Source organism: Solea senegalensis, linkage group LG5 (assembly GCF_019176455.1).
Source record: "Solea senegalensis isolate Sse05_10M linkage group LG5, IFAPA_SoseM_1, whole genome shotgun sequence".
Taxonomy (NCBI): domain Eukaryota; kingdom Metazoa; phylum Chordata; class Actinopteri; order Pleuronectiformes; family Soleidae; genus Solea; species Solea senegalensis.
The window spans coordinates 16,580,811-16,608,160 of NC_058025.1; the positions used below are offsets into that span (position 1 = coordinate 16,580,811).

General features: G+C 40.7%; 1 protein-coding gene across 1 annotated transcript; it reads right to left on the bottom strand.

Moving 5' to 3' along the window:
• Window positions 1-1,962: 1,962 nt before the first annotated feature.
• hs3st1l2 (heparan sulfate (glucosamine) 3-O-sulfotransferase 1-like 2) lies at window positions 1,963-20,793 on the bottom strand. The gene is made up of 3 exons (XM_044025273.1): window positions 20,725-20,793; window positions 4,560-4,968; window positions 1,963-3,341 (listed from the first exon to the last, which is right to left on the bottom strand). The coding sequence occupies exons 2-3, from the start codon at window positions 4,830-4,832 to the stop codon at window positions 2,676-2,678; spliced, it is 939 nt and encodes a 312-aa protein (XP_043881208.1). The 5' UTR covers window positions 4,833-4,968; window positions 20,725-20,793; the 3' UTR covers window positions 1,963-2,675.
• Between the last annotated feature and the right edge of the window lie 6,557 nt (window positions 20,794-27,350).

Genomic DNA, 27,350 nt, shown 5'->3' on the forward strand with positions numbered 1-27,350 from the left:
TTAACCCCATGTTGAAGCATGCGAATGGTTGAAAAAGTATAAAGCAGCTCTAGAAAACTAGAAAAGTGATGTATACAACCATTACCAACTCTTCTTCTGATTTTATTTGGTAGAAATGAGTAACAAAGATAGTCGTAGAGGAAATGTAGTGGGGTAAAAGTACACCATTTATTTAGGAAATGTAGTAGAGTGAACGTTGCATGAAATATAAATAATAAAGTAAAGCACAGATATGTGAATTTTGTACTGAAGTACAGTAACATTACAATACAACACTGGTGTGTAAGGTAGTATTTTTGTTTTTTTCATGTGGTAGCACAACTCTAAAGTCAAGTTATCAGCCCAATGACATGTTGATGTTTAGCTGGTCTGCCCAACCTAATACACTGCTTTGCAGCTTTTCTAATTAGCAATGACCACAAATGTTAAGCTAATGAGAATGTTATGTTTCGCAATTAACCATTGACTGAAAAAAAAATTACATTTAGACAAGATAATTGCACTTTATGGAAGGATGATAATTATCAAAGCTAACACTAATTATTGTGTATCTGTCATGGCTGTCTGTACCAATGTTCTTTCCAATTGTCATTCACATTTCCTCCACAAACGCAATGAAAGTGTGTATGAAATGTCAGGGCTGTCCATGAAATAGAGCTGGGCCAAAGCAGTGGGCCCCCCCTATGAAGAAAGAGAGAAAGAAAGAATATTGTAGTCACACACCAGATTATAATTTAGTTGAACCCAAATGAAGTACATTTGTGGAGCAATAGAGCAGAAAGTCCAAGACAAGAGCTCGATTTGCAGCAAACGTGCCCAAAAAATAGAAAATGAATTTACCTTTACCACATATTGGTGTTCACTGGTAATGAGAATCACACTTGGCTCAGGATAAAGTTGGTGATGAAACTGTTCTGAAACGATAAGTGTGAGCCTCTGCAGGAACGCACATACCATGCAGCTGCTCATATCTTCAAAGAACAAGAATCATTTGTGTATTCTTACATCTCTGTCTTTCCAGTTTTTCTCCTGAGGACAGTGGGATGGTGACTGATAGAAGGACGCCTCCAGTGTTTATTCTCTGCTGCACTGAAGAGGGGATGCCTGAAATCCAAAATGGACTAGTGTTCAAGTAAGTCATCCACCAACACTCACTTTACTGTCATGTGTCATGAGATCTACAAATTGATGATATAGTATTCAAATAATTAGAAATTGGGATGTCCCATGCACAATTACTTCTGGTCAAATACATGATGTGGAACTAATTTAAGTGTTTCTGGTGGCCTGAACTTTATTTATACTATAATGCAACAATTGTGATTATTATAAACCCAACACATTTCTCTGGTAAAAGCTTCCCACCTATTAACATTATTAACGTTTCTTTTCATCGCCGTGAATGCAATATTTTGTTTGTTATGAACTATTCACTGGATAGTACAAGATATGAGTGAGAATGAGACCTTCAAATTCTGGAAATTACAATGGACAATGGTAATTGATAAGATTGGAATCAGAAGTTTCATTTAGGAATGATTGAAGGCTGTAAGAGACATTTTTGTTGTTTCTGTTTTTGGAACCTCCCACCACTTAGCAGGAGGACGTGCTCTGCATTAGGTAAAGGTGATGTGATATACCTCAGGTTAATGGGAACGTGGGTTGTTCAATGCTCAATCAGGAGGAGAATCGTGCAGGTTTTGTTTTTACAGTGATAATGGTTTATAATATTATATTCCGACTAAATCATTTTGAGTTTCATTAAATGGAATTGTTTAAGTTTACGGAATGGAAGGAATAACTGTAAAAACTGTAGCTTGTGTCTGAAGAACATGTCAGATAGACACTGACAGAAAACATCTTCATGCAGTCTGAGAGAGAGGAGCTTCACGTGAGGCCTGTCAGGGCTTGATGTTTTTAAACCTGTTGACGTCATAGCTGGGTTCAGACAAGAGAAAAACGTAGTGGTGAACACATTTATTAGAAGAACATCTTTAAAAAAAACACAAAATAGTCAGAGTACTACACCAAAGTCTACATTCAAAAAACCTAAAAAGAAAAAAACTTCACTGAATATCTAAACATCAGCTTTTGTAAAATGCCAAAAGATTGAAGTAAATAGGACGGCTAATCTAATAACAGTTATACTGACACAAACATCTTACAGCTGTTAATAAAAATTGATTTCCAGTTTTGCCTACACTGAAAATGGATTTAAATGCATGAGAGATTATAGTGCAATGAATCAGTGAAATCATGTTTTCACTGACTATTTCTACGTCAAGTGAAAGTCTGCACATGTTTTGAACACCTCACAGAAAGCAAAGACAAGGAGTTAGCTGTGTCGTCCGTCTAAACGTTGCGTATGGCACGGTTGTTGGAGATCCGTCAAGAGAGTTTATCAAGGGAGGCACCTGCATGGTCACGGTAAAAGTTTTGTCGGCCACATATTCATCAACAGCTTTTTGAATATCTTCACACACATACTCTATGTGCCGCTGTCGTTGGCCACATTTGTACCTGAGTAGGTATCAACAAATAAGTGATGTTTAAGACTTCAATAGAACTCAAGTTCTTCCGCTCATGTACCAACCGAAACACACAAACCAGACTTTTCTTCCTTCCTCTGAGTCCCTGAATGTGTTGGCATCTCCCAGGTTGCTGTAGTCCACTGGTCAACACCAAGAAAACAACCTCCCCACCATTTCAAAGAACAACTTGTTGGGTTTCCTAAAGTAGCGGCAGAGCTTCTTGAAGGCCTGGGTGCTTAGGGGTGCATGAGGCCTGCCTTTGGACTCATCCAGGCACTTGTCGTGTCCGGCAGACAGGAGGCAGTAGAAGCCTTTGGTGGTGTTGTAGTAGAAGTTGTTGGGGCTGATCCTGGGTGGTAGATTCAGGAACCGCTCTGCTTTTCTCAGCTCAGGAAAAGGATCCCTAATGAGGGCATCACCATCCACCACATGGATCTGTTCCCTGGGAAAAACCTCCAGCCAGCGGGCTAAATGCTGATGGTACAAGCTCCTCTGCAGTGCCTTGTACCCAGGGTCAATGTGGCCCTTGTGGAGGAGAAGCTCCTCTAGTGGCAGGTAGGGCTTGTGGCGAGTCAGGCGATTATGGAGGACCTGGGTGTAGTCAGAAACCAGCCTTTCGGCGGGGTCTCGTACGATGAGTAACAAGCGGATGGTGGGATTCATGTCCCAGATACGTGCAGGAACCTGTGGAGCCGCAAAGTAGCCCGGGGTCTTCTCCACTGTGAGCTGACCAGGTAGGGTGAGGGGCATCTGGGCTCGGTACCAGGCCAGGCCTCTGCGGTAATGCTCCTCTACATTGAAGTAGTGCACCTGAAAGAAGGAAAGAACATACAGTGTTAAGAGGAAATGGCGGCTTCATGTCACTTCAGTGGTTTTGAATACTTGTCTTCATTGGTCGTGAAAGAAAGAATTTGTTGCACTTTTTTACCAAATAAAAACATCCAGACCCAGCACATTCCTTTTGACCCATCACCAAACCAATCTCTGCGTTCCTCACCTTGAACTGTCGCTATCAGGTTTTTTTTTTTGCATGCAGCTACAGTGGGACAAGCTGGTCATTCATCACCGTGTGGTCAAATGACACAAACTTCTGCTAGGACGAGGAGCTGTCAAGCTTGTCTTGATTCATCTGCAGCTCTCTGCATTGACGGAGGTGTAATTTCACTTGTCTACTCTGCAGATACTGCTGTCATTTGGAATGACTGGTTTAATTAGAGAACTGGGCGGGTAAATAATTAATCAGTGCCTCAGTTAACTGAAGCAGATTTATCAAACTACAAACTTCCGTTACACCAGTGACTTCAGACGGAGCACAGAATTTCTGCTTGTATCATCTGATAAGCTTGCAGTGGCTATTTGTATTTTATTAAAATTAGAGCCCAGTTGTATGAGTTACCGACGCACAGAACATGGGTTCCAGCAGCAGCCCAGGAGAAACAGATTTTAGCCACTAAGCAAAAGGCTCACATAACACAATTAATGCCCCCTTAGGTTATTTTGCGATTCCACTAGCGATAGTACCTGGTGCTTTTTTATGCTTAAATGCTGTAATGATACCCTGTGTCTGAATATTTTTAAATATTTTTAAAGACTGAAGACTTCAAAAGTAAGACATATAGTAAGTTATATAGTAAGTTATACACTCACAAAAGTGTAAAGGGCCATTACTCTTATTACTTCACCCCACAGAGTAGTAGTGAAGCATTGTTTTTAGTGGCTCTGTTTGTTTGTTTGTGCGTCCACACTTGCACTTACCAACAGAGGCCACCAGAGGCTTTTTGTGTGAATGGGACAGTCCTGAGTGGTTCCATTGAAAAGTTCAGGGAAGGTGCTGGGTGTTAACTTGATTCTCATTTTCCATCTCTTTAGTGAACTATTTCACAGTGTGGTGTATTAATTAAACATTTGATTTAAATGTAATTTTTTTTCCTAATGACAACTAATAAACAGCGTGGTTGAGTAAATGCTTGAGTAAATCTACACAGTTACTCTGATGACAGTTAATCGTTAACCGTGACAGTGTTTCACCTCAGCCTTAGCGACTTCCACGTTTGGGTGCAGGTTCAGCATCTCCAGCAGGGCTCTGGTGCCACCTTTCCGAACGCCAATGATAATAGCTCCGGGCAGCCGCTGCTTGGTTGCATTGTAAGAAGAGGAGGAGGAGGAAGATGATGAGGATGATGAAGTGGAGTAGGCGGCAGGGGATCTGGAAACCCCAGAGCGTAATTCCCTTAAGCACACAGACAGCTGAGTCTGCAGCAGCAGAAGCACCAACAGAGCTAGTAGCACCGTCCACAGCATGGTGCCACACACACACACACACACAGGTAGAGTGGCTGTTATGGACACACACTCATGAAGCTCCCAGACTTGTACGGATTTGTGCTTGTTATTATTCTGCAGGGGTCGTCGGGAGGGAGCTCTTCAATTTCACAACCTAAAAAGCCAAGAAGACAAAAAAAATAAAGGTCATTCGTTGCCTATTTTGCTGTCTCACTCCACCATTTTTTGTTATTATACATCCCAACTTAATAATAATAATAAAAAAATAACAGTGAATCTGGTCGGTGTAGTTGTGCCGGGCAATTTTTTAAAAGCTATCTTTTTTAAAATTCAGCAAAAACCTTTCATTAAATGACACCTGCAATCACACAGAACATATAGTGTCACATCAACAACAAACAAAAACATGTCTGCAGGCATTGTAGAAAGATATGGTTACAGTGTGAGTGCAGGCGTCTTGAGTCAGCAGAATAAAAAAAAAAAGAGTGGTAATAAGCATCATAAATAATAAAGAAACCAAGAAAGCTATACAATGTGTACACACACAGTAAAATACAGTTAAATACAACAAAATTCAATAAATACACTTGTTTATTGCACATTTTATATTATATATCGTAACGTTATACATAGTTTGTTCTGTTATTTTGCCCTCTATTACACATTCTTAGCTTCTGTCAATCCAAATCCAAATCACATCCAACAAATGCCAAATGCATTATTGAACATTACAAGAAAACAACAACAAAACAATAACATCAATAAGTCTATTACAACATATAATATTCATTTGGAGAAGCGAAACGTAGTGTTAAAATCAGGCACTGTAAAAGATTACATTCACAAAGAGTCTGTGTCTCCCTTTGCTTCGTGCACGCATCCCTGCTCGATAATTCCATAATCCCACATGTATGAAATAGCTGCACTCTCACATATATATATATTATGCCATTTTACAAAGTCTCCGTCCAAGCACTTGTGGTTTTCAGCCTCGAATATTCGAGCCAGGACGTGATTACAACCATGAAGATATTAAAATATTTATCTACATCTAAAGCAGAAACAGAGAAGAGGCATGGAAAATTAATGATGTTATGAGGTTTGGGGTCTCCCCAAGGAGAACCAACACGCCCCCTGAGTTCAGCTGAACCACTTTTACAGTTTAGGAGACGCGATGCAGTAAATTCTAAATGCCTGAATGCTGCAGTACGTCTCCTGGCGTCTGGGTTTACTCTGTATTCTGTGTTGCTCCCTTTTCCCCGTTTTGTTTTCCATTTTGGCATGAAATGAGCCAAGGTGGTTTTGTTTTAAATGAGCTTCAAAGATTTAAATCCAACAGATTTGTTTTCCACAGCTTCCCCGTGCGAATTGTTTTTAGATAATGTAACTGTAGGTTTGACATTATCATCCAATGGCAATTGATTGAATTCATTATTCCTGAAAACATGTCAGTTTGTGAACTGGGAGCTCTGCGTGTTTATTAAAAGCATGACCCACTTTTTGAAGACAGCATAATTGATTTGCACTTTCCATTAGCATTTTTGTAAACATGCCCTCGATTTGCATTACCTAATTTATGGTGGAGCAAACTTGTGATTCTGTACGCTGTCCAATCGGTCTCTAGTAGGTGAAATCACACTCGGAGAGGGAATTATTCAAGGCAAGAAAAGGTACAAGTTTTAATTCCTCCCACTTTTATTTGATCACTCAGGTGGGAAGTGTTTGGAAATATTTTTCATTATTCTGCAGCTACAAAATCCCTCAAGGTATAACTAACGTTGTTTCACTTGTAAGTAAATGACCACAAGTTTTGGTAAAAAATTGTATTTATTATATTTATTTTATTTACTAGCTTTGGGGTTTGACTTCTCGGATGTTTCATTTCCCCTCGGTGTAGGAAGATGATTTGCTCTTGCGCAGTTTGTTTTGGGCCGAGTTCACACCACAACAAACAACTGTAAGCAAAACAAAAACCTCTTGTTGTTCCTCATTGTTGCTGTTGTCGGTGTTGCAAATGAGCTGAAGCTGCTCTGACGTGTCAGACTTATTAATTACAGCATCGTCCCGGTTCAGATGAGAAACCCTGTCTGCGGCTGTTCCTGTAGCAGAACACTAATTGTACCTTCAGGGATCTTTAGAGCACCTCCGACCTCCGCTGCTTCCCCTGGCTCGGTGACATTGTCGTCATCAGTGTTGCAACCTTTGTTGTCTATCGCTAATTGTGTGTGAGAGTTTCGTTGTAAAGGGTGTTTGTTTGCTCTTTGTTGATATTGCAGGTGAGATGTTCACTGATACTTGACACTGAAACAAAGACTTGCAGTGAGAATGAATGTTTACGGAGTGTCCTGTATTTGATCTCCTTTTTCATTTGAAGTGCTTTAATCTAACAGGTATGGAAGCCCATTACCGCCACTGGATGAAAAAAAATTATGAGATACTAAGTCAAAATTATGAGATACTGTCAAAAGTATGAGATACTAAGTCAAAATTATGAGATACTAAGTCAAAATTATGAGATAAAAAAGTCAAAATTATGAGATAAAAAGTCTATGAGATAAAAAGTCAAAATTATGAGATACTAAGTCAAAATTATGAGATACTAAGTCAAAATTGAGATACTAAGTCAAAATTATGAGATAAAAAGTCAAAATTATGAGATAAAAAGTCAAAATTATGAGATACTAAGTCAAAATTATGAGATAACTAAGTCAAAATTATGAGATAACTAAGTCAAAATTATGAGATAGTCATAATTATGAGATAGCTAAGTCATAATTATGAGATACTAAGTCAAAATTATGAGATAGCTAAGTCAAAATTATGAGATACTAAGTCAAAATTTTGAGATAGCTAAGTCAAAATTATGAGATAGCTAAGTCATAATTATGACATACTAAATTGAAATTATGAGACACTAAGTCAAAATTATGAGATAAAAAGTCAAAATTATGAGATACTAAGTCAAAATTATGAGATAAAAAGTCAAAATTATGAGATAAAAAGTCAAAATTATGAGATACTAAGTCAAAATTATGAGATAGAAGTATGAGATAACTAAGTCAAAATTATGATAGCTAAGTTATGAGATAGCAAGTCATAATTATGAGATCTAAGTCAAAATTATGAGATAGCTAAGTCAAAATTATGAGATACTAAGTCAAAATTTTGAGATAGCTAAGTCAAAATTATGAGATAGCTAAGTCATAATTATGACATACTAAATTGAAATTATGAGACACTAAGTCAAAATTATGAGATAAAAAAGTCAAAATTATGAGATAAAAAGTCAAGTGTGCGCCTCAGTGGCAGTGTTTTCAATGGTCCCTTCATCCATCATCTCGCTGGCCTAACCATGCTCACAATATGCAATCATAAATGAGGTAATTTGAGGTGACTTTACTTAGATCAGACGTAATCGCAACGGATTTCATTTGTTGTAAAGCCACGTTTGAAGTAGTCCTCAATATACTCGCAATCCATGTCTGTCAGTCTCCCCACACCACACATGAGCTGCTATTGAACTGCTGACTTTGTATCTCATAATTTCGACTTTTTATCTCATAATTTCGACTTTTTATCTCATAATTTCGATTTACTTAGAGGATATTTTCCTTACCAAGGCTAAGTTTTATCTTTCTTTTGATTTTTTTCTTGGGGAAATGGGCTTCCATAAACAGGTGATTTACCCTGTTAGATAACAGCTTATAATTGCAGGACAGATTTTGTTTGGACTAATCTGACCTCTTGGTCCTCATGTGTCGCTTTCATACTTGGCAGTCAGTGTGCTGCTGCTGCTGCTGCTGCTGCTTTCGGAAGTTACCAGAGCTGTGTCTCTGTCTCTCATGGCCGACTCTGTAGGGATGTTATGACCCTGGATCACATGTTTGGGTTTGTTTGCAGCGCTCTCCTCCCTGAGTGTGTTGTCTGTGTGGTGTGTCACTGACTGTCAGTCTCTTGGGTGGATGTCAGGTGGCACACTGTGAGTGGCTCATTTGAGGAAGACTTGGCTCAACGTGAGTGGATGAAGTGATGGAGGCCTGGACTATAAAAACCCTCCCCAACCTGTACTCTATGCCTCCTGCAGGATCACTCTCTTTAAACAAATCCTGAATCTGTGTAATCTTCGTAATATTTAATTATAGGACAGGTTGTTACGTGCATTGTTAACTTTGAAACTGTGTTTTGGCTAAATTTTTAATATTTGTGTCAACTTTTAGTCAAATACCCATATTTGACCTACCAAGGACGACATTGACAGTGTTGTTAAACAGAGCAAATCATTGTTAACACATCAAACATCCTAGTTTTATTTTGGATACTTCCATTATTTGACTTTGCACACAGAAATTAAATTATTCCACGAAAAACAACTCCAGTTCTTAACACTTGGAAACGTTGTGATAGTTTTGTACATCCTTTTGTGCTAAGTTCAGTTCTTAATGGAAGTATTCAAAATAAAACTAGGATGTTTGAAAAGGAAAAAACCTGTGTTAAAAGTTCTTTGCTCTGCACTATTTTTAAAATGATAACATTTTCATTTTCATAGGGGGCTAATCATTTCGTCCTCAACTGTATAAACAAAACATGTTTTTATCACGTAGTGCCTCATGGAAAGTTCCTCAGTTTCTACTGCACCCAACACGAGTGAAGTAAAGCAACAGATCCACAGTGCAGATCCGTCAGAAATGAGTTAGAAAATTATTTTTGATTCTTAAAAACCTGATTAATTAAACCCAAAAAATCATTACTGTGATAGGAACACACAAACCTGTGACAGTGGGAATGGTGTGAAAACATCTACTATATCTTGGTGTAAATCAGTCAGTCAACATGATCTGACTCCAGCTGTTGAGGTTGTTGAATAAAATACGCCAGCACTTTGTTTTCCTCCTCAGGGACATCACACTTCGCTCTGCATCATTATTACCTGACTCCACGCCCGTCACAGTGTGATAAATGTGTGGCACCACCAATTCGAAGCTGTGATTTAAATACTTTTACATTTTATAAAATAATGCTAAAATCAGCTGTCCTTGCATGTGAACATGTACATGCTGCTACGGAAGCAAACAAAGAGAATCCCAAATTCAAAGTCCGCTGATGCCAATTACAGTGTAGTTTGGGCGTGTGTGTGTGAGCAACTCAGACAAAGACGGATCTTTGGGGAGGTTTGTGTGTGTGTGTGTGTGTGTGTGTGTGTGCGTGCTGCACAGTGAAACACATGTCTTGTGTTAAGTGGTTGCATGAGTCCCCCCTGTGACTCCTCTGTTAGCGGGAATATTTCCCTGCTGTCAAGTCACTTCACGTCCACCTTGTCTCATCAACCTCGTCCACCTTTTCTACCCTTCCTCTCATGTGTCCTTGTCCTCTGTCCGTACCTTCACCGCTGTTCTCCGTGTCCTCTGAACTCTTTGTTGATGTTTACGGGGCCGCCTCCCCACACAAATAAACTTCATTATGCTTAGACAGGAACAGATTTTATGAACCATAATTATGACACTAATTTGCATGTCTTCGCTACTGCTGAAGGGACTTTTAAATGTTGATATTTATAGTTTCTGATTTTCCTGACGTAGGCCTGTTTTATTTTTCACCTGACATTAAAAAAAGAACATTAGAAGAGATCATTTTTGTAATCCATCCACTTCAAATGGACAAAAACTACTTGAACTTCTTGTTTACAACACAGAGATGCTGATGCACACACTTAAATATACTTTCAAGAATGCAGTTCAGTTGTGCGGGAACATAGTTTGTGTGAGAGAGGGTTGTTCTGGGATAGCTAAAAAAAACAAAAAAACAGACCCATGTTAATGGGGGATGCCCTGCAGCAGCCTCTTAGCTGCTCATAAATAAAACATCAATGTGCCTTTACCCCCAACATATTTTTGACTTATTCAACTTTCTTAAAAAATTGAAAATATGATTTTCCTTTGTCAGAATTTTGTACAAGTGATTTACCAAATACCTGATATTGTTTGTACAAGTGTTTTCTACCTTTTATATTTATGTTCTGCTATTTTAGAACTGTGTATTGCTTAAACTTCATTTAGATGTGTGAGTTTCTGCACACAGGCTAAAACAAGCTTTATTAAGAAGTCTTAAAGGACATAAGAACACTGGTCCAAAATCGGGCCGTCTTCATTTGCACCACTTAATGGCTGAAGGGCTTTTCATCAGCACCATATGAGCTCTTACTTAGCCTCTTAGCTTCTGCTTAATGAGGCTCACATGAATCATGGCGAGTCCTCGTCTTTCCCACTCATCGCTTCTTGTGATTCACATTAGCCAACAAACAACAACAAAGATGCCAGCGCTGTCAATGATGCATGAATCCTCCATATTGACGAACACAAGGGTTTCGTGTCTGGCCCGGGAAAGCAAAGAGATGGAGAGGAAAGAACAAAATCTGGAGGGTGGAGTATAGTTATCTGTGAGAGGCAGATGCTTTCATCTGCATTTTGGGAGAGAGTGTGTGTATGTGTGTGTGTGTGTGTGTGTGTATCTAGTCTCATCTGCATGTGTGCAGTGCCTTTGCCTTTTGGGCAACAATGCAGCGTGCCATTGCCTGTGATCCAGGCCCTTGGAAATATCTTTTTCACTGAACATTGGTATTTGGGGGGGCGTGGGGGAAGGTTAATCCTGCACAGAGAAACTCGGGGTGGCAGGGAGGGAGGAGATGGGCAGGAGGGAAGCAGGATGTGGCTGAGGTACAGTTGGTGTGTGTGTGTGTGTGTTCTCTGCAGGAGGGGGTGTGTGTGTGCATGGAAGATTGTCCCTAGTAGGGGGTGGCATGTTTGAAATCCTTACTTTGGATTATTAAGGCTGTAGTATCACCAAAGCTGCGAGAGTCAGATAAAACTTTCTCTGTCTTCCTTCCGTTTTTTTTTTGTCTTTTCATCCAGTCCTCCAACCTCCATCCATCACCATTCCACACACTGGCTTTTTCTTTATTTGCTGGGACCCACCTTCATCTCCTCCACCATTTGTCTTTCTTTACCTCCAAACTTCTTTCTTGGTCTTCTGCTCGTCTCCATATACCTACCTAGATCACGGCCCGACCAATCACACTCACTGATTAGGCCTCACATACATCACTGTCACAGAGATGATTGCCTTTCAAAATAACAAAGGAAATGTAACAGGGTCCGTTTTCCCATCTCGTTTCCATTACTCGCAAAGAGAAGAGATGGCCAACACTCAGTGTGTGGGGTGTATGTAATCAAAATAGATGAAGCCGTCTGAAAAAGAGGGACATCAGTCATGCTTCTAAATCGAGTGGACAATGGGTCTTCTTCCTCTGTTTCTCTGTTATTGCACAGAAAAGATGGAAGACAATGAACAGGGAAAGTTTGGATAGTGGTTAGTAATGTTGGATGATGTCGGGATAAAGAGAAACATGAAAGGAAAAGTCCATGCGCTTTCTTTAACCCATCTCAGTGTGTGTTTTTTTTTAAGTCTAACAAAGTATCTCGTCTCCTGCCAGGTATTTCAAAGTTCACAGATAAGATGAAAGAAACATGAGATATGAATGAGAGAGTGAGAAGAACTCTGCCATTTCTATTGAAGTCAAGCAGCGTTAGAGGAGTTTGGGGGGGGACTCTGCTTAAGTTGCCTGCACGGGTGGAAGGTTTGATCTTTTCTCGACAGGTTCAAAGTAAAGAATCCTGAACTGTCCAAGTGTTTGACAACAGCCTCTTCTCCTCTCTTTGTCTCTCACTTCTAAGTTTACCTGTGCTGCCAAAGCTTGTAAAAGCATTATTAAGAATATCCAGTGTGTAAAGTCACAGTGTGTATATATATATATATATATATATATATATATGTAGCAGAGGAATCCTCCTTTTATTGCACTATGCTTTTTCACTACTAGATGTCACTAATTGTTACACTCTAACCAATGGGCTCAGGTCAGGTTTTCAAATCCCTCTAGAAATGACACCTTATTTAAAATGTACATTGAATACATGATACCATTGTTTTTCTATAAAGGAAGTTGATGGACTCCAAGTATGCAAGAGCCAATGTCATCTGTCAGCTGTTGCCTCCGGCTGAATTAAGACGCAGACTGTCGGCCAGCCACCAATTTTACATGCCACACGTTAGAGATGATTTCATGTCCAGTTAGAAAGCAGCAAATCATGTGTGTCCTTTCAGTTCCTTTGACGCAATTGACGAGGACCGGATTCACGTTTGACGAGAAGAACTAATGACTGCTCAAAGCATCTCTTCACTTCATGTAGCTTTATCGTTTTCCTCAGGCTTTTATCTGGGTCTCTCTCCATTTATTCCGAGCTCATTTTGACCTTCGCTGAGGTCTGTCCGTCTGTTACCCATCAGCCCCCCGCTGATTTCAGAATTAGGCTCTCCGGGGGAAAAAAAAAAAACTCTCTGAAGAGCCCAGAGGCCCAAACCCACCGCCCTCTTACCCCCTCATCACTGTATTCACTCAAACATGCATAACATGCAGATAATTCCCCTCTCCATTTGAAACCATTGCCCCCTTCACACACACACACACACACACACACACACACAAGCCCAAAATATGTCTGCTCCTTTACTCTTGCGTGTGTTTACTGTGTGCATGTGCACAGAAAAGGGGGCTGCACTGTGGGTGGGGCCTGTTTAGATAATGCAGTTTGTGAATGCATGCATACAAAAGCAAGCTGTTTGTGTGGTTATGTGTGTGTGTGTGTGTGTGTGTGTGTGTGTCCCACTTGGCACCACTGAATGGGCTTTAGGTTTATAAAGGTGAGCGAGAGGATGCCCACCTGCTGGGGATGTTTGGTCGTTCCCGGAGTCTACGACACACATGATGAGCCATCATTTTCTTTCAGCTCCACGTTTCCTGTCTGTGGGTGTTCTCTTTCTTTTCCTCAAGTTTTCCGGCTTTCCCCTCGTTCACACACTAACAAACGTTTTACGCTTCCACCACGTCACGGATTAACTCCCTCAAAGAATTAAAGGCGATCACACCTCTGGGGATTACGTTTGATTTTACTCACCACAGCATCCTGCTTAATTCACAGTCCTGTAGCGCCCTACTGCCCGAATCCTTGTTCACACACACACATACACAACATATGTGGTCTCTCTCACAGGGACAGCTTGGCCTGACAGTGAGAGGAGCCCGACCTGTCAGAGTGGATTTAACCCGACTGTCACTGAGGCAAAGCAGGAGAGCGGGACTGAGCAGCAATGAGACAGTAGGAGCAGTGGCGGCCCGTCCATAGAGGGCGCTAGGGAGGATAGGAATCATCTAAAATAATTTATAAAAACATGGGAAATTTAAATAAATGAGCTACACATTATTCAGTCCATGACTACTGTGTGTAACCTGCATTCAAATGTAGTTAAAAGCTTTCTCTCACTCATTTACAGCGAGTGCCGTATTTCCGGTTCCTTTGGGGCGCACAAATCTTTACCATAGAGTTTTTTTGCAATGCACACGGGAACGCCCTTGCAATGCAAAATATAGGAAACTTTGGGGCGCAAAATTTAGAACACTGTCCATGGCCGAGGCAGACTGGCCCCGATAACCGGATATAATACATATATATCACTCCGGTAACTACCGGGACATGCTCTCGTGTACAGCTGGACACACGTCTTCTTCACAGCAGGTGAGACACGTGATGAATGAGTCCGTCATGTCTTTAGATGAAACATCATACTGTCACAGCAAGAGGCAACACTCCGTGTCTCTCTCTCTTTTTCCGAACAGAACGGCATGTCTGATCTCCCATCGATCGCATCAGCTGTACAATAGGAGGATTCAGTTATGCCCATAAAGGCAGCAGTTTTTGGGACAGTGGACCCCCATCAACATGTGCGAGTGTCACACTTGAGTACAAATATCAGTGTGGAACGAGGGCAAGCTGACAGATGGGGGGGGGGCAACTTGTGTCTGGTCAATATCATCACAGGCCAGTGACCCCAGATATTATCTGGGTCCTGAACTGCATTTTCTTTTTCTGGGTTACATACTACACCGGCAGATGGGAAACACAAACAAGTCAGGGATTAAAGGAGATAACGAAGCAGATTGTGTCGATGGTTGGACAAAGAGGAGAAGAAAGTGCGCGACACGTGAAGGAAAAAGGAGACGGACAAAGGAAAGAAATATAGCTGCGTCATCAGGTGTGTTTGGGCTCCTGCTGGCAGCTTACCATGGCAACAGCTGTTTGGATCCCTCTCACCTGGGCGGCAGACCCCAGGGACTGAGGATTATTACAGTGAGCAGGTAGGGGATGGATGGAAAAAGAGAGAAAGACAAGGTGAGAAACCACAGAGGGAGAATCAAAGAATGAAGGGAGGGAGGCAGTGATAGTTACAGACGATGCCACAGTTGGTGGGTGGTGTTACAGCCAAATGGTGCCCTACGGCGATAATAATAGGCCAAACTAACTGCAGGTGGCTTTGTTGTCCAAAACGGATGATTTGTCTGAAAAGTGTCTCACCTGTTCAGCAGACAAAAACAGAGATGTTTACCCAGGCAAGCAACTAGGTCTGTAGGACGTGACAGTACCTGTGTTTTTACCTGTGTCAGTTGGTTTATTTGTAACCAGGATCTTAGAAAATCTATTAGATTTTAACACAAACATGTGGAGGACCAATACAAGTTGGTGCAGATCCAAATAAGGGGGTTGATAAAGGATCTGTTTCTTCACAGCAGGAGAGATTCTTGATCAGTATCATAATAACCTCATGGGGTAATGCAAATCTATAGACTGTTTCCAGCTTTGGTGAAATCTGATTCATAATGAGAGACTTTGACCAATCACAGGGCAGTTCCTACGGTGGAGTGATAATCGCACACTGGTAACAACCTTCAATGCCGCAAACTATTAGACAGTTAGACAATTAATGCAAAAAGCAAGACAAATTAGCTGTATAGAAATGGAGTGATTGCCTGTGACCATGGGTCGCTAGGACTGCAACTAAATTGATTACTTGTTTGGTCCATGAAATGTGAAAAATGTTGGTCATTGTTTTCCAAAGCTCAAAAAGATGTTGTTCTCAAATGTCCACAAACCATTATTCACGTTACAGAAGCTGAAAGATTGGAGAATGAATCGCTTTTCAAAACGGTTGATTTAGTGATAAATGAATAATCGATAACTGTGCATCTGTCGGTGCTCATCTGATAAGTAGCTTAGGACGGATGATGAAAACCTGCCTACGACAGGGTCTCCATAGAGATTGTGATCAACATGCAGATGAGGGGAAAAAAAAAGTTTGGTACCTCATTAGTTCAGATGCTGTTCCGTGACTGTGATATTGTTATGTGTGCAGAGTTGAACGTTCTTTATTTTGACGACGGAAAAAGGCAAGTTTAAAGGACGGGGTCCTGCCGCGGCTACAAATTAGGCCGAGATTCTGACTCAGAAGACACACACGAACACACACACATGCACACACACTATTTATTCACACAATGTAGCTGGACAAATTACAGCCTAATCGCTGCATCTGCTCTGTCGCTATTTCCACTGAGCTCCACTGGTGGTGCATTCTTTCCTTTCATTCTGCCTGTTTTTCTCTCTTTGATTCCCACGTCCCACTGACTGGACTCACTCATTCCCCACAACACACACACACACACACACACACAGGTTTTGCACTCTTTGTGTGTTCCATTAGGGTCGGTACTTAAGCACACGTTACATGTTACAGCGACAATAAGTTTACGACAGTTGAACCTACGCAAGTCCTGCTTTGTGTTATTCTAAACAGTTCTTTAGAAATGAGGTTCTCTCTCATTAGGACCAGGTTTTGGTCTCCACAAGGAATAGTGGTCCTGACAAGGTCAATGTTCATGCCTGAAAAGGTCTCAAGAAGAGGTAACACATACAGTATTCTTACACACGCACACACACATAAATGATTATCTGTCTGTGCATGTTGCCGGGTTGCAGAAATGTGTGATTTTATAAGTATGTCAGAGTGGGTGAAAAGGTGGACTGTGTGTGCGTGTGTGTGTGTGTGTGTATACACCCCAGTTCAGTGCACTTCAGAGGTACGCAGGCACTCTGTTCATAAATAAGGGGTATGCATTATTCATGGATGCTCCTCCAGCTAATGCCCCTTAATGTGCCCAAACAGCCATAATGTACTTTGCTATCAAGGTGGCAGAGACCCCTTCAAACAGACACACACACAATGTCAAACTGCCATTACTGGATTTGACACGATGTCTTTGTCAGAGTCACTGTTCGGCTTTCATCATGCTTAAAATTGTTCCATTTTTAAAAAAAAAAGACATAAATCCATTTTACTTTTTGATCCAAATTGCTCACGCTCTCGCTGTCTCGCCATATTTGCATCAAACTTTGCGTGATTTGTCCCTAATTCTCCACTGTTGGTGTTTCCGTGTCCCACTCCTCCCCCCATAATTCTCCACGCTACCTCTCCTCCCTTTGTTTTGTAACAGAAAATATGCATCTGAGCACAGAAAATCCAACTGTGGCGGGAGGAGGAGGAGGAGGAGGGTGGTGTCAGCTCTCTGCACAATTATGATTTTGTCTAAACAAAGATTTGTAGCTGTGAAGCTCTGGCAGTGAAGCTTAGCAATGTAATCTCAATTAGTTTCTGTTCAAATGAAATTGATTCAGTTTCGGGGTGAACAAATACAGTTCAGAGAGACGATGACCTGAAAAAGCATAAAATCAGTTTAAGGTGTGCTGTTTATGGCTGTTGCTTTGCTTGTGTGCACTTTATTGATAGTGTTTTATGATCTAATCACTCTGTAATTGGTTTGCCCATTTACTGTCTGTGGTTTTAATTGCTTTGGCAGATTGTGATCCGTGTGTTTTGTTTGGGTTTTTTAGTGGAACGATAACTTTTCTGGAATGCAAAATAACTCAAGTTTAGAAGTTGATATAAACAATGAAGGCACTTTTTACTTCCCCTCTCTGGATGCTGTCTGTTACCGCTGGCTTCTTATTTGCTATTACTATTTACAATTGTTTTTATTTTTTTAATATTGCTGCATTTTACACTTTTATATTACTTTTTGAGAATAAAAATAAACCCTAATCCAGGATTAGGGTTCCAGTTAAACAATCATTCACAAGGTCACGTGTTTTAGGTCGTGCCTGAATTCACTTTTACTAGTTTGAATGCTAAAAATAAGGTCATGACCTTATGGCTTGTACATAGGGTTGGGTTGTACATAGTTTAATAATGATGTTTTAGATGTTCAAAATGTGTGTGTCAAATTTAAAATGTATTCATGAAATATCCCTTTTGCTCACTGTACCGGATTAATTCAGGACATTTGAAGATGAATCACCTGTCCCATTTCAACAGCTCCTCACAAATGTGTCCTGCCTTCATCACACCTAAACACCTCCCAGGAGGTTGGAGACAATTTCTTTGAATGAAATAATGACGGCCTACACCAGGCTTCAACTCAGTTGAGTAGCTAACAATTTACAAGACTTGAAAATTTGTTATTTCTGTGGGTGAAGACGAATCTCAGGACCGATGTGTGACAGAAGGACAGCAGCCAAAGTGAAAGGGAAGGTCTACAAGACGGTAGTGAGACCTGCTATGGCTTGGAGACAGTGGCACTGTCTAAAAGATTCTTGGTGGGAGTGACCAGGATGGACAGGATTAGAAATGGGGGACAGCTCAGGTTGAACTGTTTGAAAATATAATAAGACTAAGGCAAGATTGAGATGGTTTTGTCACGTGCAGAGGAGGGTTAGAGATAATACTGGAAAAAGGGATGTTGAAGATGGAGCTGCCAGACAGGAGGAACAGAGGAAGACCACAGAGAAGGTTCATGGATGTTGTGAAGGAGGACATGAGGACAGTTGGTGTAACAGAAGAAGACATGAGGGGTTAGGACAAGATGGAGGCAGACGTTCTGCTGTGGTGACCCCTTAAAGGAGTCCCAGTTTACATTATATTATCCTCAGTATGTCCATCTGTCAGCTTGTTATTGTATTTCCATATCTGTCCACATTTGTCTTTGTTTTGACAATGATTGACGAAACAGCTGGTAACTTGGTAAGGAAGATATTTTACTAAGGATAATACTAAGGATCTGAAGGATAATCTTTTTTGATTGCACTATGATGTAGGGTAGGACTTTAAAACTTATTTCCAGTTGTTCTTCCTTATAATTTTGAAAACATAGCACATGGATTTTTTTGGAATTCCTGTGATGCCGAGAGTCAACCTACCAAAAAACGTACTTGCATGAGAGGTTGAAGGATGTTTACTATAATGTGATCACCTTTGTCACATGATGCACATCTTTGTTGAACCTTAACCCTAACCCTAACCCCACACACACACATATGTTTCCATGACTTCAGAGGACATTGTATTGACTTGAATTAATTTCCTAGAGACTTACACTCTAACCTTAACCATAATTATTACTGGTCTAATCCTAATCCTGACCCCTAACCTTAACCTAACCCTGACCTCAGTCTAACCTCATTTACTTGGTTTTAGTCCCAATACGGAAGACAAGTCCCCATAATGTGACTGTGTCAAGGTCCCCACAAGCTATGGACTAGCAGGTACACACACACACACGCAAACAGACCATACAATAACACCATTCATTTCCTAGCTCTCTCTCCTCCGCTCACATCAGCTCTTTATAAACACAGTGAAGGTCAAAAACACAACACACACACACACTACGCCCGTGGCCTTGAAGCCTCGCTGACCTCGATCTGCTCTGGTTTTTGTCTTTTAACAGCCTGTTTCTTCCGATGCTCCACAGCAGGTTAGATTACCGAGGTTATAGGGTTATTGTTTTCATGGCACTGGCTGAGATAAATAATTAGTCATGTGGGATTGCTACGTTGATTCGGTGCTTCCTTTAATTTAGGTAAATCATGCTGCAGATGTGTAGATAAAACACCAATCATATCACAGATAACACAATAAAATCTTTAACACTCAAAATGTGATTAAAGGAACAAAATATCAGTTAGACACAATCATTTTTTGATTTGATGTACGTAAAAGGACACATTGTTTTGCACCTGTAGAAACTGTTGTTGGGAAAACAAAAGGTAAACGTAAAAAAAAGCTTCATTAACATGATTAAAACTGGTTGCAATATTCTATTGTTCTCGTTGTCATGGTTACAATAATAGCCACCCAGTAAAAATCTAAAAGTGATTGTGGCTAAAAAGAAAAAAAGAGTGGATACAGAGGTCACTCGTCCTTCAAGCCTTTAACCTCTTCTCTCTCTCTCTCTGTGAACTTTGTGTCACTGTTTCTTAAAGACGTGACGGTCACTTAAATTTAAACAGATCTTTGATCGCGAATATGCTTGTGTTTCTGGAGAGGAGAGTAATCTTTGGTCCTTGAGTCCATATTTTGGTGTTTTTCTTTCATAAATCAGTGATATCTTCAATTCTACAGAAGAGTATGAGGGCGAGAAAGAAAAAAAAAAGTGTCCCTCATACTCTTCCGTACAATTCTATCAGTGGATTTCCCAGATATTTAACTGAGAAAAAGTATTAGCATGTATTCATTCATCCAGAAAAGTTTGTGTTTAAAAAGATTTATGGTTAGACAACGATACCTAAAACTAACTTTTTGTACATTTTCCTCGTACCACGGAACAGGAACAAGTGTCAAAGTTGCTCATCAGCACACACTCACAGTGTGATGGACACAAGTCTCTTCACACCACCATACATCACATCCAGAGGACATTTGAATGCACACACAGACAACAGACAACTGAGTCTCTCTCTCATTCTGTGGAGTAACAAACAGTGATTTAACTCAAAGTTTCCGTCTGTGTCTAAATTGTGTCCGCTCACATGCAGGAGAGGAGTCTCACACTGTGCAGGTACAGTGACTCCACACACAATTGTTTGCACAATTAAGAAAATAAGCATGAGCAGGGATGAGAAAGAGGTCCTACCTCGCTGATTCGTCCCAAAATGTGTCTTTATATTTCCTCTCAGTGCTTTTCTTCCTCTTCTTTCACCTTGTCTCCTTCTCTTCTTTCTTTCTTTCCTTCTTTCTTCCTCCCTCTTGTCAGATTTGCTTCAGCTTCCCGGGTGTTCCTGAGGAGGTGTGTGTCACACGTCTTAGTGTGTGTGTGAGTGAGTGAGTGAGTGAGAGAGAGAGAGAGAGGGATTGTTTGTGTGTGTGTGTGAGTGAGGGAGAGAGAGAGAGGCTCTGCTTTGTGCTGCTGTCCTTGGTGAGCGTGTTGTTGAAACTGACGGCACGGGAGAGGGTGAGTGTGTGAGTGTGTGTGTGTGTGTGTGTGAGAGATTAGTTCACACACAAACATATCACTGCCTTGGGGAAACACCCTTCTCTCCCTCACAGCCCGTCTTTCTTGTCTTTTTTCTTTCTCTTCCATCGGATCTTTTCTTTCATCTCATCACCTTGGAAGGGCACACGGAGGGAAACATTTTCCATCCTCCCTCCTCATCCCGCTCCTCTCTGACTCCTGCCTGATTTTTCAGGTTTTAACCTCGTCTTTTGTTGTCTTTACTCCTCATATTCCCTCTTCAGTTTGCTCGTCTGCTGATTCATGAATAAGTTACAGAGAGCTGGACCAGAACAGCACAGAGGCAACACGATAACTCAAATATCTCCTCTCTCTCTATAAGCTCTTGCTTTTTGTTTGGCTTTATATCAGTTAAAAAAAAAATACCATGTTTGCACTTAACATATTTTTTTTAAAAAGAGATATAATTGCAGAACATGAGGGAGTAGGTGGAAAAAGAAATTAATCTTTTAGTAATTTAAGTGATAATTCCTGATCAGACATTGATCAGAGGCAGTGTGGTGTAAACCTCATTTAGGATGTTTAACATTCATTTCAAAACGTATAAATCCCTCATTTCTGACATTGTCCAAAGTTTGAAGAACACAAATGAACATCTGGATGAACAATTAGGAAACAAATGGCTAACATTTACAGAACATTCAGATGAGGACTATTATTGTTTGATGTCTTAATTCGAGCCTTGTTACGGTCTCTTTATCGCTCTGTACAGACTGGATGTTTTCGTTATTTCGCTGGCGTTTGAAGCGAACTTCTGTCATTTGCTTCTGAAAAATACTTAATCTTGTTGTTTTTTTTTAAATTTCCTCTTCCCATCGGCACGAGCATGGAATCGATTTATTATATTAAGCTGTTTGACGGCTGTCGAGCGCCATACCATCTATAAACTTAAAAATGTACGTTTTTTTAGCTGACAGAGGATAAAATCAGCATGAATTCTGCCATGTTTTTGTCACTTATTGTGAGAAGTGCAGCTTCGTCTATTATTTCTGGATTTAAACCAACGCTGGACACTGTGGTGCGTGCACAGAGCGTCCTGGCCACTTTTAGTCCCTTTAGACTCTGGTTTTGGTTGAACTAACATCATAACCTTCAGTCTGTAGGACATGATTTACTCACCAGGTCTGTTACTTTCTGTGTCATTTGTCAAGGTCAGTGGCATTTTTTAAGTAATGTGCGTAAAGACACGTTGAACAATTGCTTCACACCTGATGTTTCATTTCAGATTATAAAGATTCCTGAGAAATTAGAACAGGAAACGAAATGTCTCTGTCCTTACATGCTGTGTATTTTAAATTGTGTGTGTGAGACTGTGGGGGTGGGAGATGAGTGACTGGATGAGAAGGAGCTCCACATCTCTTAGAACAAAGCTTCTACACCATGCTGAAATATGGAGTGTACGCGCCTCTGTTATCATCATATTACTGTTGAACGCACTGAGGAGCTTTTCTCTCACTCTCTCTTTCTCCCAAACAAAAAGCCGGCCCCCTGTTGAGCTTCTTTGTGGGGGGTGTACTCACTGAGCCATCTTCCTCTCCCTCTGAGACTCCTGGGAAAGGCTCAACCAGCACCCCACCTCTCTTTACCTCCTCCTTTGCCAGTTTCCTTCACCTCCAAATTCCCTCCAAGTCTCTCTCTAATTTCCTTCCCTCCGAGACTTGAGTTAAGTTTCGTTTTGATCTGCTGCTCTGATCATTTCCTCTCTTTCTTTGCTATGTTCTCCTTGTCCTGTTTCTCCTCCATTTCTCATCTTCACTGTGATGACCCTGGCATGTACTCTTCTTTCTCTTCTTTCTTAACTGCTTTTAAAAAACAAACACTCATTTTCTCTTCTTTTCTTTGTTCTTGTCTCTCCTTTTCATTCTTTGACATTTGTCTCTCTTCTTCCTAACAGTAAAGTAATTTGGCACTCGCTCAGGCCTGTGAGAATACCCAGGGGGTTGGTTGCTTTAAGAGGCGACATCTTTGAATAAATAAGCATGGGTAATTTGCTCCGAACCTGCAGCCCCTTGTTTTTTTTTCCTATTCACTCTTCTAGTTTAGAGAGAGGAGATAAAGACACAATAAACTGGTGGGAGACCCTCGCAGACGCTCATTATATGCTTGTCAGTGACGTTTTCTCACAGGGTTTGTGACAGATAGCTCAACTCCACTTCGCTCTGTTTGTTTCTTTTCAGGGCAAATTATCTATATTACATTCTGCTTCCTTCTGTCGTGGGGTATTTGGGTAGAACTGGTCTCATTTAAGGAAGTAATGAAGCGCCACTTCTGGCTGAATCAAGGCAAATTATTGAGAGCAAATTGCAAAGCTTATTGCACAGAACTAACGGCTATTAGGAGCGAAGCTCCTCGCACGCTCACACTCACACTGTGAGACTGAAAAGAAGGTATTAGTGGGCATTTTTCTTTAAAACGACGAGAAGTTATGTTATGTTATGTTATGTTATGTTATACAGTGAGTGGGATGTAGCAGTAGTAGTTGCTTATACTGTCTCCCTCTCTCTCCTACTCACACAAACACACACTCCATTCATGGCTCGGAGAAGGAAGTGTGTGAGCGCCAGGTCAACTGTGAACATCAGGTATTAATAATGCAAGGACGAAAAGCAGCCCCTCTGTCTGCAGAGTGGTGCACTCCGCCTCGCCATCTCCGCTCCCCATTACCCCACTGCCACGAGCAAACCCATAACCTGACACAGACCGGGGGGAGCTAGAGAGAGAGAGGGATGTGTGTGCAGGGGGAGAACTTGCTAAAACACATGTGAAAATTGACTGAAACAGACTGAATTGTTTTTTTTTAAATTAAATGAGAGCACTGCAAGGTGAAGTATCCTCTCCAAGCTGCAGCCTGTTAAAGAAACCTTTTGTGAGTCCTCAGCCTTTTTTTGGATGTGAAGATGTGAAGATTTCTATTGCATCTTCGTCCTTCTCCGTCACAAAAATACCGTCAGTGTTTTATAGAGTATAGTATTGTCATTATGGATCAATAATTTGATGATAGCCTTTAAAGCTGCTGTGCGATTTCTGTTGACGATGATGATGATGATGGTGATGTTATTATTCTGCCTCTGTTTATGCTGTTTTCTTCATCTAAAATCAGGGTCTTGAAAGCGATACTAACAGATCTGCCTGAGGGAGCATTTGTGTGTATACACCTGCAGTGAAGCAAGAAAAATTTAACCCATCAAATTGCTGAGAAACTTGTTATTGTTATTGTTTGACCACTGAATTCATGCTTCTTTGTGTCATACTGTTGCCGCTGTTGTCACGGACGGTCTTGACACAAAGGAATCACTTCCTGTGTGCAGCACAGGAATGTCGTCGGGTGAAAGTTGTGTGAACTCATTCTACAGTCATTTGTTTAAAAGTTACACAATATCATTTAAGCATAAAGTAAATGATGTGGTCTGCGAGACAGAATTAGACTTCTGCCCCTCTAGAATAATGGATATGAGAAGTAATAAAACCTCGAAGATCCTACATGAGACAAACATCACTGAGTCTTTTAACTCCAGAGTGAGCTTTCGGTCCAAAATAGCTCCAAGGATCTTCATGGTGGGAACCACATGCTGCGCTGCAGAGCCCAGAGAGGCAGAACTTGGCCATGAGTGTCTGTACAGTTGGTGAATTGGTTTAAAATGAATATTTTAGGGAGGCAACATTATCTAAAGGAGATGAGCACCACATTATTGCAGTGGTTCACAGAGTCATTTGTTTTTTATGAAAGGAAAATTGTACATCTGTTCACAGACTCGAGGAAAGCGAGGAAAATCCCATTAAAGCAACGGAGAAACATAACAAATGTTGGTATATTCAGAACTACACACACAAACAGATCAGGTCCAATTCTATGTATTAATGATATTATTATATATTATATATTATTTACATGTACATTTTATATATATAGGTGTGAAAGAGGGTTGTTAGGGTCACCTGAGAGACACAGGCCTCATCCACAGAGCTCCTTCCCGATATGATCTTTTTCTTTTTCATTCTTTTCAGTTTTTCATTAACACAGCATCGTTTTAAGAAATGTCTTCATACACATACAACATACGAAACCCCCCAAAGCGACTCTAAACGCTGCAATACATACGTCAGGACTGTACATGGTGCTGTGGTTCTGACGATAAAGGGACGGTTCCAACCACAGTAGCTTGACTACGCAGTTTAAATGGATAACTGTCCTTGTCCTAGAATACTAGCACAAGTGGGTCATTTATTTATTCAATAGTGTCGTACTCTGCTATGCTAAGTAGCAAAATAATCCTTTTTTTGCTTTCCCACTAGTGATAGTACCTGGTACTGTTTTTTAGTACCTGCACTGGTGAGGTTCCAAAGGAGCTGAGCCGATACTTTGCGTGACGTCGTCAGACTGCCGGTCACTAATTGGTCAAAGTGTCGTCACTAACAAGAAGTGTGACTCAAGAATCAACAATGCCGAACTGTAGATCAATTCAATTATGGAGTGGTGTATTGTCATATCACCTGGATATCACAAATACTTCCTTTATTATCTTATTTTGAAAACCGGATGTCCTAATCCTGCCTATCTGCTCATGCATTTACCATGGCTTGACCGCAGTTGTTTACTGTAGAGAGATCCCACTGCCTGCAGGTGTGGAACATGGATGTATTATAAGAACTGGCTAGAGCACCAGCCCTTCTGCCTTAAAGACAATTTTGTCATGGTGGCCACTTATGGTACTGCAGTAAAAAATACTATAGGCTTTTATAGATTTTTATATTCTATATTTTTAATTCATGGAGTTTCATATTTGTAAAACATTCCTAAAGGCCAGAAAAAGCCCAAAAAAATTGTGACAGAGTGACGTACGAGCACACCAGAGCGCAATCATGTGGTGTCTCTGGAACGGCGCTACCGTGAACCGTACGAGAAATGCGCTCTATGGGCCGAACAACCCGGAAATAAATCCGGAATTCAGAAACTTTTTTGGGTGAGCAACTCCATAGGAATGAATGGAGCCAACGGGCCAGTGCTCTATCCTGTTCTTATAATACATCCATGGTGTGGAGACGGTTGTGCATCTCTTTCAAGTGTCCCCTGGACAAGTGTCCCCATATTTTGGCAAATATTGTGGAACATACACAAAGCTCCTTTAGTCTGGGTCCAGTTGGACAAACAATAGTAAGTGCAATAGTGATAATTAAACTCCCGACCATGCACGCATGAAGTGAGCAGAAGGCACAGGGGAGGAACTTTGAACATATTCCGAGGTCTTATTCACCAAGATGTCGGTCACCTCTCCCTGTCCACTCTTGCTTTTTCACAGTTTGTTCTGTAACTTGCGCACCGTCAGTGACAAGCCAGTGTGTGTGTTTACGCGAGTGTATCCATGACACTGAGCAGATACACTCACACCACAGGCCTTTCACTTCTGAATCGCTGCATGTAGATCTTTGTGGATGGCAGTTCATATCTATTCTAGGATGTAGCACATACCCCCTACCAACATGTACACGGTTGGAGATGTCAAGAAATGAGTGTGTGTGTGTGTGTGTTTGTGTGAGGGAGGGAGGGAGGGAGAGAGAAGATGTCATTGCTGATGTTGAATGTACATTTATTTTGCTATATTTTCATATTTTTTAGTAGTAGGAGTCTTGACAGAGCTGAGATGTCTCCACAAAGACAAATCCATAACAGTTGAAAATCCAAATGGACAAAATGGACCTTCATTTTAAAATGCAAAGTAAGAATGAAAATGTTCAGCTGTGTGAAAGTAAGAGACTCCATTGACTGCAGTGTCCACTGGAGTTTGTCAAAATCTAGTTACTAAAATGTCTCTTTATTATTTACATCCTACACCTCATGGCAGGTAATTAGTCTGAGACTCAGAGACCTCACTGTGTGTGCACAGCCACTCTCTCATTAACCCTGCTGAGGTTTTATTTCAAATATAACAAGTCAGCAGCTCATTGAAACATTTCTGTCTTCACTTTAAACTGCCGGGACCAAAGGGGAAAACTGCAAATGTTTCCTGAAAGCCCAGCCACTTAGCACCAACAACAGTAAAAGAAAAAAAAATCTACACTCTTTTAATCAAATGAAATTATTTTAATTAAATTGTGTCAATCAAAGTCCTTATCCACACGGAAACAGAACATGTAATCTTTTTCCTTTGTCATTCTTAAAAGCTTTTCGCCAAACACCGTATTGTCTTCAGAAATGTCTTCATCCACATGAAACCCCCTAAAAACAACCCAAAGAAGAAGTAGAGCCATAA